General features: G+C 46.2%; 2 protein-coding genes across 4 annotated transcripts in view; one reads left to right on the plus strand and one right to left on the minus strand.

The window, feature by feature from the left end:
• The window catches only part of CASP9 (caspase 9, apoptosis-related cysteine peptidase), a 29,937-nt gene extending 22,574 nt beyond the window's left edge, over positions 1-7,363 (plus strand). For 2 of the 3 annotated variants that reach the window (XM_011993978.1, XM_011993980.1), the window contains 3 exons: positions 4,504-4,683; positions 5,647-5,756; positions 6,620-7,363. In XM_011993978.1, coding sequence (XP_011849368.1) covers positions 4,504-4,683; positions 5,647-5,756; positions 6,620-6,712 — 383 coding nt within the window. In that variant the 3' untranslated portion in view covers positions 6,713-7,363. Of the gene's footprint in view, positions 1-4,503; positions 4,684-5,646; positions 5,865-6,619 lie in introns of those variants that run through there. The other variant, XM_011993981.1, reaches the window with a different exon arrangement.
• Positions 7,364-8,181: 818 nt separating this feature from the next.
• Positions 8,182-12,014, minus strand: part of CELA2B (chymotrypsin-like elastase family, member 2B) — a gene marked incomplete at its 5' end in the record, with an annotated part of 59,731 nt that continues 55,898 nt past the window's right edge. Inside the window, one exon of the mRNA XM_011993988.1 lies at positions 8,182-8,287. Within this exon, the coding sequence (XP_011849378.1) occupies positions 8,270-8,287 (18 nt within the window). The remainder of the gene's footprint in view (positions 8,288-12,014) is intronic.

Below are 12,014 nucleotides of genomic sequence, written 5' to 3' on the forward strand. Positions count from 1 at the left end.
GCCTCAGCCTCCCAAAGTGTTGGGATTACAGGTGTGAGCCACCGTGCCCGCCCAGGAGTCTAGATTTTAAAATAGAAAAAACAAAAAATATGACAACCTAAAAAAAAAAAAAAAAAATTCAGAATGTTATAAGCTAATACAGCTGTCTCATTTTTGCATCTTCCTTTTGGATGCCAGCCCACAAGCACAGTCTGCTTTTCTCAGCTAACATTATCCCTTAAGCAGTTCCCCAGATCTCCATGGCCTTCATCAACACTAGCTCAGATGGCTTTATAATGGGCCGTCTTCATGATATGCACTAATTTCCTAAACCATTTTCCTAATGTTGGCCATTTAGGTGATATCTAATTTTTGGCTCACACAACCACATGTGTCTTTGTACAGAAAGCTTTTGACTGCATTTGAATTATTTTCTTAGGAAATTACTGGATTAGAAGGTGTAAAGATCTCCATGGATTTCATTACCCATGACTTGGTGTCTATTTGGTATTTTTCTGATGGCTTCTTTGATTCTAGAAAAGGATTTGCCATAGCGCAAGAAGTACAAATGATAACACTAGGACAAAATAGAGAGGAAACACAAGGAGAGAAGAAAAGTAAGAGTAAGTTTGGATTCCAAAAATACATCCTAGGATGTCCTGCAGCTTTCTACATTCTCTAAAGTACAAGTGAATTAAAAATGTAAGGTATACAATGACTGATTTTAGAGAGAAAATCACTTTGCAGATGTAAAGAAACAGGAAAAATCCCAGCCATTGGTAATAGTAGACTCAAAAATGAGGTGGGTCAAAGTCCCAGTCAGCCTCTGTCTAGGGGGGGAACCCCTTAACTTATCTGAGTCTCAGTTGCCTAATTACATAAAATGAAATAGTGATATCTGCTTGCTAGAGGTGGCCTGCGCATTTTTTACGCTTTCCAGCCGCCATTGGAAATGAGATCACTGGCCAGGCGCAGTGGCTCATGCCTGTAATCCCAGCACTTTGGGAGGCCGAGGCGGGCAGATCACAAGGTCAGGAGATCAAGACCATCCTGGCTAACACGGTGAAACCCCATCTCTACTAAAAAATACAAAAAATTAGCCAGGCGTGGTGGCACGCACCTGTAGTCTCAGCTACTTGGGAGACTGAGGCAGGAGAATACCTTGAACCCGGGAGGCGAAGCTTGCAGTGAGCCGAGATTGCGCCACTGCACTCCCACTCCAGCCTGGAAGACAGAGCGAGACTCCAACTCAAAAAAAAAGATCACTTTCAAGATCCATGGAGTCTGGTGTTCTATAGTTTTATAACTGGTATTTGTAAGACAGAAGTCAGGAGTAGGGACCCCAGACACATTTCTTCTCTTGGTTGTCTTAAAGGAGACACTGTGACCTTGACAGCCTGAGTAAACGGTTTGAGTGAGTGAGTGTGATATAGTGGACAGTTTCCTCAACTATATTTCTGAAAAAAGACAAGTTTTATATGGCTTTTAAAAAATCGTGGCAAAATACACATAATATAAAATTTACCATCTTAACCATTTTTTGGGGATGATTGCTTGAGCTCAGGAGTTTGAGGCTGGAGCGAGCTAAGATCATGCCACTTCACTCCAATCTGGGCAACATAGCAAAAACCTGTCTCTTAAAAAAAAAAAAAATGCCCGTAATCCCAGCACTTTGGGAGGCTAAGGAAGGCAGATTGCTTGAGCCCAAGAGTTTGAGACCAGCCTGGGCAACATGGCAAGATCCTATCTCTACAAAAAATACAAAAATTAGCTGGGTGTGGTGGCGCCTGTAGTCCCAGCTGCTTGACAGGCTGAGGTGGGGGGATCACTTGAACCTCAGAGGTCAAGGCTGCAGTGAGCTGTGATTGCACCACTGCACTCCAACCGGGGTGGCAGAATGAGACTCTGTCTCAAAAATCAAAAACAAAAATCCCCCAAAACAAAACAAAAAAGACACTGCCCTCTCCCCACTGAATGGTCCTGCCACCCTTTTCAAAATTCATTTGACCATGTGTGTGCGGGTATATGTCTGGACTCTATTCATTGACACTGACCTGTGTCTGTCTTTATGCCAGTACCATGCTGTTTTGATTACTGTAGCTTTGTAGTAAGTTTTGAAATCAGGATGTATGAGTCCTCCAATTTTGTTCTTTTTCTAGATTGTTTTGTCTATTTGGGGTCCCTTGAGATTCTCGTGTGAATTTTAGGATAGATTTTCTGTTTCTGCAAAAAACATCATTGGGGTTTTGATAGGGATTGCATTTAATCTATAAATTGCTTTGGGTAGTATTGACATCTTTAAGTTTTCTAATCTATAAACATATGTTTCCATTTATATCTTTTATTTTTATTTTATTTTATTTTATTTTATTTTATTTTATTTTTTTGAGATGGAGTCTTGCTCTGTTGTCAGACTGGAGTGCTATGGCGCCATCTCAGCTCACTGCAACCTCTGACTCCCTGGTTCAAGCAATTCTCCTGCCTCAGCCTCCTGAGTAGCTGGGATTACAGGCACACGCCACCACGCCCAGCTTTTTTTTTGTATTTTTAGTAGAGATGGGGTTTCACCATGTTGGTCAGGATAGTTTCAATCTCACCTTGGCCTCCCAAAGTGAGCCACTGTGCCTGGCCTATATCTTCTTTATTTTTCTTTCTTTTTTTTTTTAGATGAAGTCTTGCTCTGTTACCCATGCTGGAGTGCAGTGGCATGATCTTGACTCACTGCAACCTCTGCCTCCTGGATTCAAGCGATTTTCCTGCCTCAGCCTCCCAAGTAGCTGGGATTACAGATGCCCACCACCACGCCTGGGTAATTTTTGTATTTTTTAGTAGAGACGGGATTTTACCATGTTGGCCAGGCTTGTTTCAAACTCCTGACCTCAGGTGATCTGCCTGCCTTGGCCTCCCAAAGTGCTGGGATTACAGGTGTGAGCCACCACGGCTGGCTCTTTTTCGAGACTGGGTCTTGCTTTGTCACCCAGGCTGAAGTGCAGTGGCGCAATCATGGCATAGTGCAGACTCAACTGCTTGGACTCAAGTGGTTCTCCCACCTCAGCCTCACAAGTAGCTGGGACCACAGGCATGTGCCACCGCACCTGGCTAAATTTTTTATTATGTGTAGAGATGAGGTTTTTTTGGTCTGGAACTCCTGGGCTCAAGGGATCCTCCTGCCTCAGCCTCCCAAAGTGTTGTGATTACAGGCGTGAGCCATGGCGTCCAGCCGCCTTTAATTTCTTTCAGCAATGTTTTGTAGTTTTCATTTTACAAGTCTTTCATCTTGGTTAAGTTAATTGCTAACTATTTTATTATTTTTGATGCTATTGTCAATGGAACCATTTTTGTAATTTCGTTTTCTGATTGTTCATCGTTAGTGTACAGAAATGCAAATATTTTTTATGGTTGGCTTTGTATCCTGCTAATATGCTAATTTTATTTGTTCTAATAGTGTTTAATCTTTAGGGTTTTCTACATATAAAATCATACCATCTGTGAACAGAGACAATTTTACTCCTTCTTTCCAATTTGAATGTCTTTTATTTCTTTTTCTTGCCTTCTTGCTCTATTGAAAACCTCTAGTAATATGTTGAATAGAAGTGGCAAAAGCAGGAAGTCTTGCCACCTTCCTGATCTTATAGAAAAAGGTTTCAGTCTTTCACCATTGAGTATAATGTTTGCTGTGGGTTTTTCATATATGGCTTTTATATTATGTTGAGGTAGTTTCCTTCTATTCTGAGTTTGTCGACTGTTTTTATCATGAAAGGTTGTTGAATTTTGTCATGTGCTTTTTCTGCATCAATTGAGATGATGATGTAAGGTTTTTTTCACTCTCTTATGAACCTCAAAAATCTGAGACAGGTCTCAGTCAATTTAAGAAGTTTCTTTTGCCAAAGTTAAGGACCCGCATCCAGGAGACAGGTCTATGCCTTTCTCTGAACATGAATTTTAGAGTTCCAAATTTAAAGGGGAAAGGGCGCGATATTGAGAAGTACACAGTTTTCATGTAAGAGCAGGGTAGGGAAAATAGTCATTCATGCTTTTGTCTGGCTCAGTGAATTTGCATTTTTACGTAAGGTAACATAGGGCAGGGGAAAATGCAGGGAACCTGCATGTTTACATAAGGTAACAAAGACAGATGGGACAGGGGAATAATCAGATATGCATTTGTGCCAGGTGGGCAGAGGGGTGATGCCTCTGTAAAGATAAGCTATCCATTTACATTGCCATGGTGAATTTTATCAGAGAGCTGTCTTGAAGCTCACCAGGAATTTCCTTGTGGGCAAAATCTGAGGGAGGTATGTAGCTGTTCATCTTGTAGCCATCTTATTTAGGAACCAAAACGGGGAGGCGGGTTTGCATGACCCAGTTCCCAGCTTGACTTTTCTGTTTGGCTTAATGAGTCTGGGGACCCAAGATTGATTTTCCCCTCACACTGTTAATGTAGTATATTACACTGACTTTCATATGTTGAACCATCCTTGTCTGTGTAGTTCAATGACAAGGTGTGTTTGTTTCTGCTTCCTGCAGAGCAGAAAGACCATGGGTTTGAGGTGGCCTCCACCTCCCCTGAAGACGAGTCCTCTGGCAGTAACCCCGAGCCAGACGCCACCCCGTTCCAGGAAGATTTGAGGACCTTTGACCAGCTGGACGCTGTATCTAGTTTGCCCACACCCAGCGACATCTTTGTGTCCTACTCTACTTTCCCGGGTGAGCACATCAGAAGGGCTCGCCCTTGCAGCCAGAGGGCCTTCCTATCTGCCCTAGAGGCAGCTGTGTGATGAGAGAAGAGACCAGGGTATGAGTCCTGGTTCTGTCCCTTGCTCCTCTGTGACCCTGAATGACTGACTTCTCCTCTCTGAATCTTGGCTCAGGCTGAGCAGACAAGGATGTGCACTGCAAGGAGGCCTGCGCCCTTGGGTTCCTATGCCTCACTTGCCTCTCCTCTGCCTGACTCTGCCTCTGCCTTCGCATCTTTAGCAGGGAATAGGAATTGTGCCTCAGGGGTTGCCATGGCGATTAAACAAGGTGGCTGGCACGTCACTGAGCACAGTACGTGGCACATAGTAGGTGCAGCAGGTGGTAGTTTCCTTCCTTCCTTTTTTTTTTTTTTTTTGAGACGGAGTCTTGCTCTGTCACCCAGGCTGGAGTGCAGTGGCACAATCTCAGCTCACTGCAACCTCCACCTCCCAGGTTGAAGTAATTCTCCTGCCTCAGCCTCCTAAGTAGCTGGGATTACAGGCGTGCACCATCACACCCAGCTAATTTTTGTATTTTTAGTAGAGACAGGGATTCAGCATGTTGGCCAGGCTGGTCTTGAACTCCTGACCTCAAGTGATTTGCCCACCTCGGCCTTCCAAAATGCTGGGATTACAGGTGTGAGCCACTGGGCCCGGCAGTTTCCTTCCTTTCTTATGCCTTGGATGAGTCACTTCACTTTTCCAAGCCTTCGTTTCCTTGCTGGGAAAACGGGAATCATAGCCAGAATCAGGAGATGGTCACGAGGTGAAATAAGATCATGATTAGGGCAGAGCCTCAGGGGCCAGGCTGCTCCTGCTGGATGCATGCGTGAGTCAAGGTCTGCAGGGCACCCGAGCCTGCGTACGTGGCTGGGCGGGGGGGCGGGGCACGGGGGTGGCTCTCCAGCAGTGTTCAGTCCTCCTCCCTCCAAAGGTTTTGTCTCCCTGAGGGACCCCGAGAGTGGCTCCTGGTACATTGAGACCCTGGACAACATCTTTGAGCAGTGGGCTCACTCTGAAGACCTGCAGTCCCTCCTGCTCAGGGTGAGTGCTGCCTTCCTCTGCAAAGGAGAGGGGAGGCTGCTGGGGGGCAGCGTGTTCTCCTGGGGCTGGGGATTGGGGGTGAGCAGGGCAGGCCCAAACCAAGGGTAAAAGGTAGTAGACTCCTCTGAGCCTTGGAGTCAGTACTTTTGTGTCTCTATGAGAGGCATTCCTGCCTGTGGTGACATTTGCCCTTTATTCAAAGAGTTGCCTTCCCTGTCTCCTCCAAGGTCCCCAGGTTGACACCTCCTGCTCCTCCACTGATGGAGCTGGTCCTCGGTGCCAGCGCGGGATGGCTCTGTCCAGATCCCGAAGGCGGGTCATGGGCCCCTGCCTATACCCTGCGGCCATCACGCAGTCTTCTACTCTTGACCCTCAAGAATTATGAACCCCTCCTTGTACATCTCCTTCTCAGGAGGCCCCAGTGAGGAAACAGATAGGAAAGGGTGGCCTGAGGGTGGCCTGAGAGGCCCAGTCCTACTCCAAGGAAACCCCACTCAGAACAGTTGCTTCCTCTGAGGGTCCCGTAGACTTGTGGCTGCCTTGGGGAAGCAGCGCGTGTGGGCCCCTGCTGCTCTGCTCAGGTGTTCCTGCCATGAGAAGGGGCCGCGGGGCTGAGGCCACTCCCTGCTCCTTGCAAATAGTTCAGTCTGATTTGAACTTTATGAGTTTGGAAATTTTGAATTTTGAGTTTTTTAAAGGTAAAGTTGAGGTGCGTGTTCTTTAAGCCCTCCTGCTCAAAGAGGCTGCAGTTTGAGCTGTTTTTAAGGTGTCGGTTGAGTGGACATTCCCCCCAGCCCCTCTTGAATTGTTCCTTCAGTCCAGAGAACTGAACTCACAGAGCTCTCCATGGTCATGTCTTACAGGTCGCTGATGCTGTTTCGGTGAAAGGGATTTATAAACAGATGCCTGGTTGCTTTAATTTCCTCCGGAAAAAGCTTTTCTTTAAAACATCATAAGGCCAGGGCCCCTCACCCTGCCTTATCTTGCACCCCAAAGCCTTCCTGCCCCAGGCCTGAAAGTGGCTGAGACCTGGACTTTCCTGCAACTCAAGGACTTTGTAGCCGGCACAGGGTCTGCTCTTTCTCTGCCAGTGACAGACAGGCTCTTAGCAGCTTCCAGATTGGCGACAAGTGCTGAACAGTGGAGGAAGAGGGACAGATGAATGCCATGGATTGTGTGTGGCCTCTTGAGCAGTGGCTGGTCCAGGGCTAGTGACTGTCCCGTGATCCCTGTGTTCTCTCTAGGGCAGGGATTAACCTCTGTACTACTGACCTGTGGGGTCAGGTCACCCTTTGCTGTGAGGCTGTCCTGGATGTTCAGCACTGTCCCTCGCCTCAATGCCAGTGACACGTCTCCCTGAGTGGTGCCAAACAAAAATGTTCTCAGGTGTTGCCAAATATGTCCTGGGGTATAAGACTTTACTCACCTGACAACCACTGGTCTGTAGGGATTTTTGGCTACACACAAACCAGTATCTCTCATAGATCAGCAAGCTGGGGCCTACTAGAGCCTGAACAGCTGTAATCTGTGAATTCTAAGTGAAGTTTTAAAAATTGTTAACTTTTCCTACATTGCATTAATCCTAAAAAATAAAAGGCAAATATGGACTCTCTTTTGCCTATTTCTTCCCTCATTTTGCTCCAACTCTTTGTTCTTCCTTACAAAAGAGACTTTTGCTTTTTTCAAAACATTTCCCCATGTTTTTCTGGGCTCTCACTATGTTGCCCAGGCTGGTCTCAAACTCCTGGGCTGCGGTGACCCTCCCAAGTAGCTGTAACTACAGGCTGCACCACCTCACCCAGCCCCATTTCTTCATGTCTCATTTCACTTGATCCCTATTCCATCCCAGGAAGGCAACAAGGGAACAAGGGTGAGAACCCTGTGCTCAGGGAGGTTAGGTCTCTTGTCCAAGGGAACACAATTATCCAGAGATAATTATAGGGAGGGGCCCATGAAGCACCCCCAGACTGCAGTGTGAATGTGCTGTGCAATAGTGACACGTTGGGCTGCTCCACCCTGAGGTCTTTTAAGCTGTCCTTATGCCAGCCTATTTGTTGTTTTTTGGGCTTTTTTTTTTTTTTTTTTGGAGAAAGGGTCTTACTCTGTCACCCAGGCTGGAGTGTAATGATGCGATCTTGGCTTCCTGCAGTCTTGACCTCCTGGGCTCAAGAGATCCTCCCACCTCAGCCTCCTAAGTAGCTGGGACTACAGGTGTGCACTACCTCTCCCAGTTAATTTTTGTATTTTTAGTAGAGACAGGGTTACGCCATGTTACTCAGGCTGGTCTTGAACTCCTGGACTCAAGCGATCAGCAAAGTGCAGGGGTTACAGGCTTGAGCCATTGAGCCTGACCTATTTCTGGTTTTTAGGGCCCTGGATGTTAGGATGGATTGCTAAATAAATAATAATAAAACCCTCATCAAGATGTGATTTATATAGTTGTCACTTTATATAATATTATTTTCCTTCTGTGACCTTTCCAAGTCTGAAACCGTCCCGGGGACTTCTTTTGGTTAGTTATTTGCAATCACCTGCAGGACACACAAGAAAATCGTCAGGTTCACCTAACCGCAGAGCTGTGCGTGGCAGTTTCCTGTCTCTGTCCTCCTGGGCTAAGCTCCTCATGTGAGTCACAGGCAGCCCACACTGCACTAGCTCCTGCCTGAGGAGTTCTGATGACGTTTCGGAAAAAAGATGCAATCACAGCTTTTCATTGACCTGTTAGGGTCTTCCTGTAAAGGGGGTCTTAGCCAGGAGTCCTGTGTGGGCTTCAGGGTAGGGGGCCTTTGAACCCCCTAAAACTTATATTCCAAACGTGTGGATGGCGTATTTCAGATTTCATTTGTTTCTCAAATCAAAACTTCTGTTTGCAAGGCAGTTATGCAGTATGGTTGGGGCAATTACTATTTCCGGAGACTGTTGATCAGTATCTGTTAAACTTTTTTTTTTTTTTCTTTGAGACAGTCTAACTCTGTTTCCCAGGCTGGAGTGCAGTGGCACGATCTAGGCTCCCTGCAACCTCTGCCTCCCAGGTTCAAGCGATTCTTCTGCCTCAGCCTCCTGAGTAGCTGATATTACAGGTGTGCACCACCACGCCTGGCTGGTTTTTTTTTGCATTTTTACTAGATTCAGGGTTTCACCATGTTGGCCAGGCTGGTCTCAAACTGCTGACCTCAAGTGATCTACCTGCCTCAGCTTCCCAAAGTACTGGGATTATAGGTGTGAACCACTGCGCCCGGCCCGTTAAACATTTTGATATGCCAACTTCATGATTCAGCGCTGTAAACGGCAGGAGATCCAGCTGCTACAGCACAAATACTCAGACCAGTGTGCAGGAATTATGTCCAAGGATGTTCACTGCACAATGTAAGAGTGAAAAATAGGGAACATTAAAACTTCATTCATTATACTAAAACTATGGAATACTATTTAGCTGTTCAGAAGAATGACATGTATGTACTGACATATAAAATGTAATAAGGTGTTAAGTGAAAAACAGCTGCAGAATAGTATGAAGACTCAGATCCTATTTTTGCTTAGAAGACAGTGTCTCTCTTTCTCTCTATGTATAGATACATATGCACATAAAGTTGAGAAGATCACACACCAAGCTTTTAACAATGATTGGCAGGGCGCGGTGGCTCACGCTTGTAATCCCAGCACATTGGGAGGCCGAGATGGGCAGATCACCTGAGCTCAGGAGTTCAAGACCAGCCTGGCTAAAACATGGTGAAACCCCATTTCTACTAAAAATACAAAAATTACCTGGGCATGTTGGTGCATGCCTGTAATCCCAGCTAGTTAGGAGGCTGAGGCAGGAGAATTGCTTGAACCAGGGAGGCAGAGGTTGCAGTGAGCTATCAAGCCACTGTACTCCAGCCTGGGCAACAGAGTGAGACTCCGTATGAAAACAAACAAAAACAATGATTACCTCTGGAGAGTAGAATTGGAGATGTAAAATGAGGGGGGACATCTTGATACATTTTACTTGATACACTCATATTGTTTTAATATTTTTACACAGTATGTATTACTTTCTGGAAAAAGAATAAAAGCTAAGGATTGCTGAAGTTCATGTGTGACTGTCATTCAATGGACATTTGTTGAAAGGATGAATGCCACTTGTCTCCTCTGCTTCTCTGCTCTTTTGCTTGTACTTCCTGACCTTGGCTTGTCACTTGTCTGGGTTTATCCAGGCAGGTGCTCTCAGGCACCCCCAGGGCTCTAGTGGTTGGTGAATCCAGGCTGCACACAGTGTGTCCCTGGGTTGGGGCCACTGCAAGATTTCACGAGCCCCTCCGCCGCTGCCAGGGGCAGCCCCCACCCAAGGACAGCTGGTTGCTTGGCTCTCCCCGTTCTGAAACCTGTTACTGGGCATCTGTGCCTGCCCTGACGGCTCTTCCATGAATACAGGGACTCTGCCCAGTTGCCTCGCGAGGCGTGCTGCCCCGTGGATCCCTGCTGCCATCTGGCCATGCTTCGGGATCTGGCCTGCTCTGTTGTGCTTATATCTGTGGCTGGGAACAGCTGACGCTGGGACAAAAAAATTGGGACAATTGCCCCTGCTTCAGGTCCCCAGCTTGCTGCCAGGACCAGCTGCACAGTGACTCCCACAGCAGGATTTGGCTGGGAAAGGCCCCTAAGCAGCTTTTCATCCAGTCAGTCTCAGGTCAGGCTCCTTTGACGTGTGGGTGGCGCCTCCAAAGGTGGACTCAGATGGGTTTTTCCCAATTTATATATAAAAAAGAACCAATTAATGATTAATGGCTACTGGCTTTTTGATTTTCCATTTTTCTCCAACAAACGTTTTCGGAATCTCTGCCTGTGACCACTTGTTGGCAAAAAGATGCCAGCAGACAGACAAATGAACAAGGAGCTGGCAAGAATCAGTGGGAACACTTGGAAGCAGCCACCGGCTTATTTTGACAGTTTAGTTTCCTCCTGTGACCACGTGCTCATGGCTGTAGTTTCATATTTGGTTTTATAAGTGTCAGTTACTTTTGTAAGTGCAGAAGTTTTATAAGTGCAGTTAAGTCAGTTAGTTTTATAAGTGCAGAAGTAACACTTCTCTGCAAATTAAAGTTAGTGAAGTCAGATGCCAGCTTTCCCCTTCTTTGGGGGCTCTGTCACAAATACCATAACTCCCTCTTGCTCTAGTGCCTAAAAATGTGAAGGAGTCCTGATCTAGTTCAAGTCCCATTTTACAGAAGAGCAAACTGAGGTGGTCCCTAATTGGCACAGAGTGTCCGCCTCTTCTCCCCCAGCTTCTATTACCAGGCATGGTGCTTCCTCTGCCCTCTCCTGGGCACCCTTTTCTTGTGACTAGGTTTCCTGTTCTGGCTGCTTTCGCCTACTTCTGCGTATATCCATGGCTGCTCCTTAATATTGATGCCAACTATTATTATTATTATTTTCAGAGACAAGGTCTTGCTATGTCACTCAGGCTGCAGTGCAGTAGTGTGACCTTGGCTTACTGTAGCCTCCACCTCTCGGGCCCAAAAATCCTTCCACCTCAGCCTCCCAAGTAGCTGAGACTACAGGCATGCACCACCATGCCTAATTAAAAAAAAAAAAATCTTTGTAAAGACAGAGTCTTGCTATGTTGCCCAGGCTGCTCTTGAACTCCCGGGCTCAAGCAATCCTCCCTTCTTGGCCTCCCAAAGTGTGCGATTACATTTGTATGAGCCACGGCACCTGGCCTATTATTTTTAATGAATAATTTTTAATGCTTATTGTTATAAAAAAATGTGTGTTTATTGTTAAAAAGAATTTGAGCTAGTGTGGAAGCTCAGAGCAGACAACTCTCTGAGTTTACATTTACAAGACGGGACCAACTCGGCTTTATTTGCCTGGGATGGTCCCAGTGTAAAACAGGAAGTCCTGCATCCTGGAAAACCTCTCAGTCCTGGGCAAACCAGGATGGTTGGTCACCCTACAGAATAGCTGGAAGATGCCTAAGGGGCACTAATTTCCAATAATTAATGCTATGGGGGTCTCAAAGTATCAGGTTTTGGGTTTTGCAAATATATACCTGTTTATAGCACTCGATGGTGGAGTCTGGGCCACACACAGATACACAAAAATAAAATCACCATTCCTATGGAACTTTTTTTTTTTTTTTTTTGAGACAGAGTCTTGCTCTGTCACCCATGCTGGAGTGCAGTGGCGTGATCTCGGCTCACTGTAAGCTCCGCCTCCCGGGTTCATGCCATTCTCCTGCCTCAGCCTCCCAAGTAGCTGGGACTACAGGCACCCGCC

Source organism: Mandrillus leucophaeus, unplaced genomic scaffold (assembly GCF_000951045.1).
Source record: "Mandrillus leucophaeus isolate KB7577 unplaced genomic scaffold, Mleu.le_1.0 Scaffold439, whole genome shotgun sequence".
NCBI classification, from domain to species: Eukaryota; Metazoa; Chordata; class Mammalia; order Primates; family Cercopithecidae; genus Mandrillus; species Mandrillus leucophaeus.